We start from the raw sequence: 8,148 nt of genomic DNA on the forward strand, positions 1-8,148 counted from the left end.
GGCGCTGGGACAGAGGAGGGCGCTCTGTGGGGGGCGCTGGGTCAGAGGAGGGCGCTCTCTGTGGGGGGCGCTGGGTCAGAGGAGGGCGCTCTCTGGGGGGCGCTGGGTCAGAAGAGGGCGCTCTGTGGGGGGGGGCTGGGACAGGGGGGGGGGGCTCGGGGGGGGGGGCGGGGTCAGAGGGGGGGGTTCTCTGGGGGGGGGCAGTGTGGCGCAGAGGTGCATGGTTGAGCCTGGTTAGCTGACTCCAGAGGCACGGAGTGTTTCTATACAGGCAGCATGGGAGAAAGGGTTGGTGATTGCTTCTGGGACCAGACTTGTTGGTGTTTCAACAGTTGTGACCTGCTGCAGTTTCTTGGCTTCCCCTCAGGTTCCTGGTGTGAACTGGCTGTGTCCCCACAGCAGTTGTGTATTTGAATTACGTATGTGTTCTTGATTCTGGAGGGTGCAGTGGGGAAGGCTTGCTTTCTTTGCTGTTTGGAGCATACTGTCTATGTTTCCCTGTAGCTGACAGGTTTATCTGAAAGCTACTGAATCACAGGAAAGAGTGAACACCCCAGCCCTCCCTGCTCTCACGCAGGCAGACACTCCCCTCTGCTCGCCCAGCTGCTTGGCTGCAGAGCTGTGGGCAGCTGACAGGGAGGGAGGCATGGGCAGGCTAGATTCTGGCTGGCCACTGGTTAGTGACCTAGGGTGGCTGTGGGGAGTGGGGGGCAATAGGCCTGCTTCATGGGGGTGGGTGGGTGATGGTGCCGGGTGGGCAGCTGGCGGGTGGGAGGGGGTTCCCAAGACTTAGGGCTCCAGGAATGGGGAGGGCATCTGGAGGTTTCTGGGTTTTGGGGTGACGGTGCTGTGGGCATGTGAGGGGTGGTACTGGGTGTGCAGGCAGCTGGATCAGTCTGGGTTGGGGTCAGGGGTTCTCAGATGCCATCAACTGGCAGCTGCTGCGTGGGGGTGTGACTCCCCCAAGGGAGAGGGTCCCTAAGAGGCTGGGAAGGGTGGACCTGGGGCAGGGTGGGCAGGGAGCCCAGAGAGTAGGTCCTGTCCAGATGGGGGGACAAGGCGGATGCGTTCATGTCCCCAGAGTGCCAAACCCCAGTGCTGGGTGGTGCCTGCTACCCCCCACACCTCTGGGGTGCCTCTGTACCCCTCTTGTCTTGTACCAAGGGGGCGCACTGTCCGCACCCACCTGTTGCTCACTGCTGTGCTTTCCCTGCAGGTCTGAGTTCACCGACACCATCCTCTCTGTGCACCCCTCTGACGTGCTGGACATGCCCGTGGACCCGAATGAGCCCACCTACTGCCTGTGCCACCAGGTGTCCTATGGGGAGATGATAGGCTGTGACAACCCAGACGTGAGTGTGGGCGCTGGGCACAGGCCGCGGGCGGGGCCCTGTGGCCCCGGTGGGGGGTGGCGGGTGGGGGCTGTCGTCTTTTGGTGTCCAGCACATGGAGCGCAGAGTCCTGACTGTGGCCTCCCCTCTGCCTTGCAGTGTCCTATTGAGTGGTTTCACTTCGCCTGTGTGGACCTGACCACGAAACCCAAAGGAAAATGGTCAGTATGGGGGGCTGCTCTGTCCTTCCCTGTCTGCGAGGCGTCCCGTGCACTGCTCCCCTGCAGAGCCGGGCTGTGGCCTCGGCACTCCAGTTCAGCGCTCCTGGTTCCTGGGGCTGAGCTGGTAGAGGGACACCTGCTGCCACCTCACCTGGGGGCAAGTCTTTTATGACGTTTTCGTGATTCTTCTAGAGAACAGCTGTTTTGACTTTTTGGATTGAGGTAGAGATACTCTTAAATACAAGTGTGAAATGGGGAGCTCTTTTCCCTGGAGAAATTTTGGGAAAAGGCAAAGAGCCTGAGCATTGAGACCGATCCAAACCTGGGCGCAGGCCAGGGACCTGCCAAAGGGCTTCTATTTAATTGAGAAGGTGTTCAGAACACATGAGCACTTTCTGGTTCCTGATCCTTGTGCTCAATGGCAGCTTTTGTGTTCTGAGATTTCGTTTAAATAAACACCAGGTTTTTACTTACCTGTGCTTAAAACGGACATCTGCCCTAAAATGAAATCTTGGGAATCTTGTTCTCCAGAGGAGATGAGAAAACCCTGAAGGACAGGCTGTGTCGTCCAGGCTTCAGTAGGTGACGGCAGCCACGTGCAGTCCCAGCACCGGGTCACCTTGGAGTCAGCAGTCATGGGACGCGCCCCTGAGTGGGGGTGGGGTTCCCTGCAGCCGGGCGGGCACCTGAGCGGGGGGTGGGGGGGTGGAGGGCTGCTGGCCACCTGTGGGGCAGGTGTGACTCGTGGTGGGGCGCGAGGCAGGGAGCTCTGATTTGAGTTTGGACAGGGGTTTGAGTTGTTTGTGGAACTTCTGGGAAGAGTCCGTAGGCGATGGAAAACCATTTTGCTTCTGGGGGGGCCATGCAGATGGGCGTCCACCCATCGTGCGCTAGGAACAGGGCAGGACAAGCAGAGTTGGGGAGGCCGGGTGGGCCCCACTCCTGCTGTCTAACTCCGTGTTTCTCTGGGGTCAGTGTTCAGGCTCCTTCCCTGTTAAGTAGGATTGAAGCTCGGACACGTGTTGGTGCCTCACGAGCCGCACGTGAGCATGTTTGCTGGGGGAGCTTTGCTTTCTCTGGGGCAGCGGCAGCAGCGTGCTCAGAGCTCACTCCCTGGCACGGAGCACACACTGGCAAGTGGTGGCCTGGGGCCTGGGTGGGTGCATCCCGTGGCATCAGCTGCCTCCTGCATCGGGAGCCAGGAGGGCTGAGGTGGAAAGCAGCAGGAATGATCCCTGTGTCACTCACAGCTGCCCTGGCCCAGGAGTGACCAAGGGCCGCCTCCTGTGTGTGAGGCACTGACCCTGCTGGCCCAGGGTCACCAGGAGCACTGGCTAATCACGCAGGTCCCAGGGCCCTCTCGGCCTGCCCGCCTGGCTGGGTGTGCCTCACGCCATGTTCCGCGCACCATGCTCCACGCGCTTGGTCGCCAGCGTGGCTGTGGGTGTCGCCTCCACTCTGATCACTGACGACCCCGGCATCACACAGGGACGACCAGTTAACTTGATGGTGAGCAGTGTTCATGCGTAGAAACAGTCTTGCACATTGATTCGTATCTGTCGACTCCAAAACACGTGCTGGCTAGGGTGATTTGCTGGGGTTCCCCCTTGCCGGGGGTTTCCCGATGCGAGGGCCACGTGCTCTGTGCACTTTCCCCTGGCGCCGTCCCGGTGGCCCGGGGAGGCGGGCTGTGGGCCTCTGCATGCACAGGGCCGATCACTGTGTCTTTCTCCTCAGGTTCTGTCCACGGTGCGTTCAGGAAAGGAGGAAGAAGAAGTAAGGCTGATGCCTGGACTAGAAGAGCAAGTTAATATATTCCTTCTTCATGTTGCAATATTTTCTCTTCATTTTAAAACTACCTTGTTTCAAATGATATTTAAAAACTCAGTGGCCAGTTGTAATTCTGGATACTTCCTAAAACAAACAAGAATCCACCTGAGCCCTGTTTGCACGAGGAGCGATCTAACGGAGCGATCTAACGGGGACTCGCCACAGTGACTTCATTATTGGAGACTTTGTACTGGCCCCGCGTCAAGCCCAGCAGGCGCGCGTCAAGCCCAGCAGGCGCGCCGAGGAGCCGAGCCTTCTGTGGGGGCTGCGGCGGGGACCGCCCAGCTTGTGCAGTACCGTCACTCTGCAGCTGAGGCGTGAGCCTGCGAGGTCTGTCCCTGCTTCCTGGGGCTGCACCCAGTACCTCTGGAAGCACATCTGTCCCCGCTGAGGTGCCTACGCTTGTGGGACGTGGCGAGGCCTTACTGGAGGGCGTCTGCCGCGTCCGAGCTCTGGGCCAGGGCCCCTGGCCTGCCTGGGAAGGGCGGGCTCTCCCTGGAGGAGGAGGTCTCTGCTTCGCTGTGCACTGCCTTTTTCGTCTGGACTCCCAGTTCCCTCTGTGAGGGTTTTACCTTCTGGAGTAAATGGCTCTTCATTAGCACACGGGTGGTCATTACCGTGACCGGTCCGCAAGAGACGTGTGACAGACAGCTGATGATCCGTTTCTCTGGGAATTCTCTGACGTTTTTACTGTGAAGATGAAATTATCGTAATAGCATGAAGATCGTGGGTCTGTGTGTATGTGAAGTGAGTCCAGTCCAGTAAGAGCTGATTTTTCTAAACCTGTTATGTCGTACACCAGTCAGCAGCTCATGTCCGAGGGGACAACGATTATGTGATGCGATTTGTGAATTTCTTGTGCCACGCAGTTCTGGAATGAAACTAGGAAACTAGAGTGTGTTTTCTGTTTAATCTGCATTCACCAAACCAATCTTGAACCCTGTTTTGGGGAATAATTGGGGGAAATTGCATATGTTTGGTGTGCTGAGATCCGTTTGTGATGGTGCATAGTGTGACTTCTGGGAGCATGCGTGGACTCTGAGATCCTCCAGCATATGTTTAGAGGAGCCTGAGGAGTCCCGAAGAAAGAGGGAAACCTGTTTCTGTCCTCGAGGCAGGAAAAGAAATCCAGGTGGCGGAGTCGAGATGTCAAATTCCCAATTGAAGAAGAATCTTGTCTTCTTTATCAGGAGGCCTTCTGGAACGGTGCAGCTGCTTCCTCCAGTGGCCTTGTTTACCGAATGTTCCCTCCTGTTCTCTAATACTTCACCAAGGACAGGAGATGACATGGAGAGAAACTTGGGGGACTGTGTCCTGCATGGGCCACTCCTCACCAAGGCAGTTCCTGGTCGGTAAATGAGAGCTGAATGTTAACTCCGACGTCAGAGGGCAGGGAGGGTCCCGGTCGACCCCGGGTCTGTGGTTCTTGGCGTGGCAGCCTGCACCAGACCTGCTGTCCTGCCGTCCTTTCTGGGGCTTCCAGGGGACTGACTGCAGGTGAGGTCAGTTCGGAGAGGGCCACCCTTTCCGTCCTGGGCTGGGTGGTTAGGGTAGGGGGTCAGCAGCTGGCCTGACAAGCTATCCCGGAACCGAAGCCCTCCTCCTGCTCGGAAAGGAGGGGTGGGGGCCTCCGAATGCACGCCGGCCAGCACATGCGCCTCCATCTCAGCCGCAGCCGAAAATGAGGCTTGTTTGTATTTAGTAACTTAGCTTTTTGTTAACACAGGTGTTTAAAGATTGTGGGGAATAAATTGTGGAAAATTGTTTTCTTCACTCTTCTATCAGTTTTTGTGGAGAGGATAGGTAAGTACATGAGTTTGTGATGATTCTTTGGAAGGTAGTTTAATATTTGCACTGCATCTTAGAACACTTCCCGGCTGCCGCCATCATGGGGAAACCGGTGCCTGGGGGTGTGGGCTGATGGCTGGGCAGGGCCCTCCCTCACTGCGCAGGAGGGACCCTGACTTCCCTGTCGGGAGCTGGAATGTGATGCCGTCCTCCGCTGGTCGCCGTGTAACGGCCCAGCTGCTGGCTTTCTCTTTGTAGGTTCTGTGCCTGGCTGTCTCTAGTGTTTGCTTTTGTCGGTTGCATAAATATCTCCAAAACAACACCCATAGATAGAGCTTTGGAGACAATAAGACATGAGCAGAGTAGGAAGATTTATTCCCTGGAATGCCGTTTGGACCAGCACGGGTCCGCTGCCCCTCCCTGACTGTGAACGCCGCCGTGACAACGCTGTTTGCTTGGGAAAGACTTTGTCCTGCCACCTGGCCCGGCTCCAGCCCCGTGGGGGTGGTGGGCGCCAGCCGAGGATCGCCCCGTGAGGCCTGGCCACCTACCTCGGGGTGATGCCCACCAGACCCTGTCTGCCTGCCGGGCACCAGATCCGACCCGGAGGCGGCTGCAGAGCCCTGTCCCTTGGGTTGAGGGGGGTCTGGGCTGGGCCCAGAGGTCCCTGTTGCAGCTGCACCTGAGCCAAGGGTGCGGGCCCTCCACAGCTGTGGGGTTTCCTTGTAGGGAAGGAGCCCCTTGTTCAGAGGGGACTCAGCATGTTCCTTGCTCTCAGCGCTCTGTTAGCAGTCAGCAGTTTGACCAATAGCCTCTCGTTTTCCTCTGGAACAACACGTGCTACACTTACAAAAGTAATTTGTTAAAGTGAGCCCCCCACATCCGTGGTTGTGCTCATGGAGCTGCTGCAGACCCTGAGCTGAGGCCTGTGTGACTGGGGTCCCCGGGTGGGCAGGTGTGATATGCCACTGGCCACGGCCACGGGAGCCTGGTGGCTTCCGGTCTGCACAGGAATGACGGGGGTTTGCTGGGACGCGTGGGGACGGTGGCCTCGTCCTGGGCGGCCACGCGGCACTCCCGACTGGTAGCTGGCAGCCCTGGCAGGGTCTGCCTCGAGCAATAACACTGTCCGGAGAACAGCTTCCCCGTGTGGCCGCGGCCAGAAGTCGGACACTCGCTGCGGGCCTTGGACATAGGAGGTTTTTCTCAGTTGTTAGTGAGCCATGACTGGTCCCGTTACCTGTGCCGAGAGGAGTTTTAAAACAGAAAGTCTAAGAAAAATGTTCTCATTCGGGAGAGAGTTATGTGAAGTTTCTTTCTTCCTACAAATGTATTTTGTGGTGTTCACTTTTACCACATTTCATCCAAAAAGATGATGCAGCTTTAACATGAATGTTACATTTTATTTTCAAGGAATTATCTATGTTCCCTTTGTAAAGGAAAGATAATATTGTAAATCTTTTTATTAAATAATGTAAAGATGTATATCTGTATTTTTGGATCATGTTATAGATTATGGATATATTGTTTAATAAATAAAGTATTTTTTGGAACAAACGTTTGAGAAGGAGTCATTCTAGGAAGTGATAAGACCTCGGTGCTGTGGCCAGAGATGGTAAGTACACCCTCCGTTGAACTGTAAAGGGGTGTGCAGTGAACGGGAGGAGGGGTGTTTGGCTGCCATGGGCCCGGGCCAGTCCTGGCCTCAGCTGCCGCGGTGTCAAGAGCTGGTGCCTGAGCCCACAAGAAATGTCTGTGTAGAATACTTTGAGTCGGTGTTTTATAAAGGCATAAAATGCTTTCTCTGGAACAGATCTGCCCTCCCAAATCTGCACAGGTGTGAAGACCCCTTTGGGAACTAAATAGTACTTAGGACATTTTTCCTTGAGGAGTGTTAATGGTCAGGGTCCTGAAACCCAGCTCGGTCACCATGATGGAGAGGCCCAGGCTCTGACCTGTTTTCCAGATGACAATCAATTCACAGGAGCAGAGTCCTTGCTGGAGGGAGGGTGAGGTTCTGGAGGAAGGGCCTGGAGTTTCCCTCTGGGCCCTCCAAGGGTGCCTGCAGCCATTTGTGGGGGTGACTGCCTAGGAAAAGGGAACACCAGTGTGTTGTTTTGGGGTGGGTGTGGTAATCTCCACTGGCTCTGAGAGGCTGCTGAGTCGCAGAGGTCCACGATGCCCCTGGTCGACTAGTCCAGGAGGGCCTGCTGTGATCAGGTGACCGGTAACATCTGTCTGAGTGTGTCCACAGACCCGTGTGCTTGTAGCAGGGGCGCTGATTAGGATTTGGAGCTGGGGGGCTGGCTGCACCACTGTGGGTAAGGTGGGGAGCAGGGAAGGGAGTGCCCTGTGGAGCTGGGACTCACATCTGAGGGGAGCGTGCTGCCCGGCGGCGGCTGGCACCCCTGAAGGGAATGTGACGACACACACCGGGAGCTGTCGCAGTGCTGGGGGTGATGCCACAGGGACACCCAGCGGGCCTCCCCCGCCTTTGTCTTCCTCTGGTGCCCTGCCTAACAGGCCCCACGGGCCAGAGGTCAAGGGCGGGCCGGAGCCCAGGGCGGCTGGCCCTGGAGGGGCTGAGAGAGCAGCGTTCCTGCCAGCTCTGGGTCCTGGTGTCCGCGTCACCCAGGCCTGGTGCGGCCCCTCTGACCTCTCCTCACTGGAGTCCCAGCTCTGGGCCTTTGTTCAGGAAAAGGTCCAGGCCGCGCGCACCGGCTGCCGTCTGAGCTTTGTGGGCTCTGCCTGGGATGCCCACCCGAATGCTGGAACACCTGCCCTTCAGCGGGAGGAGGGGCCGGGGCAAGGTGCTGAGTGCTTGGGAGCCAGAGTTCCCTGCGGCGGGCAGAGGTCTGCGGGGAGGGGGGAACAGTCCTCCGGGGGTAGCCAGAGGCCCCTGCGGGGGGCAGAGGTCTGCGGGGAGGGGGGACAGTCCTCCGGGGGTAGCCAGAGGCCCCTGCGGGGGGCAGAGGTCT

General features: G+C 57.6%; 1 protein-coding gene across 1 annotated transcript; it reads left to right on the forward strand.

The window, feature by feature from the left end:
• Positions 1 to 800: 800 nt before the first annotated feature.
• On the forward strand, positions 801 to 6,727 carry LOC112818180 (uncharacterized). The gene is made up of 4 exons (XM_025865383.2): positions 801 to 1,352; positions 1,491 to 1,552; positions 2,899 to 3,061; positions 3,290 to 6,727. Exons 1-4 carry the CDS (start codon positions 1,047 to 1,049, stop codon positions 3,548 to 3,550), a joined length of 792 nt encoding a protein of 263 aa, XP_025721168.1. The 5' UTR covers positions 801 to 1,046; the 3' UTR covers positions 3,551 to 6,727.
• The last annotated feature ends 1,421 nt before the right edge of the window (positions 6,728 to 8,148 follow it).

This window comes from Callorhinus ursinus, unplaced genomic scaffold, assembly GCF_003265705.2.
Source record: "Callorhinus ursinus isolate GAN/ISIS: 27379988/994484 unplaced genomic scaffold, GSC_fseal_2.0 scaffold2273, whole genome shotgun sequence".
NCBI classification, from domain to species: Eukaryota; Metazoa; Chordata; class Mammalia; order Carnivora; family Otariidae; genus Callorhinus; species Callorhinus ursinus.

Bases quoted from the DNA above. Each gene is read 5' to 3' on its own strand.
- LOC112818180 (XM_025865383.2), top strand. From the start codon at position 1,047: ATGGGGGGACAAGGCGGATGCGTTCATGTCCCCAGAGTGCCAAACCCC. The intron at 1,553-2,898 runs GTCAGTATGGGG...CTAATCACGCAG, and splicing joins ACGAAACCCAAAGGAAAATG to GTCCCAGGGCCCTCTCGGCC. The intron at 3,062-3,289 runs GTGAGCAGTGTT...CTTTCTCCTCAG, and splicing joins GACGACCAGTTAACTTGATG to GTTCTGTCCACGGTGCGTTC.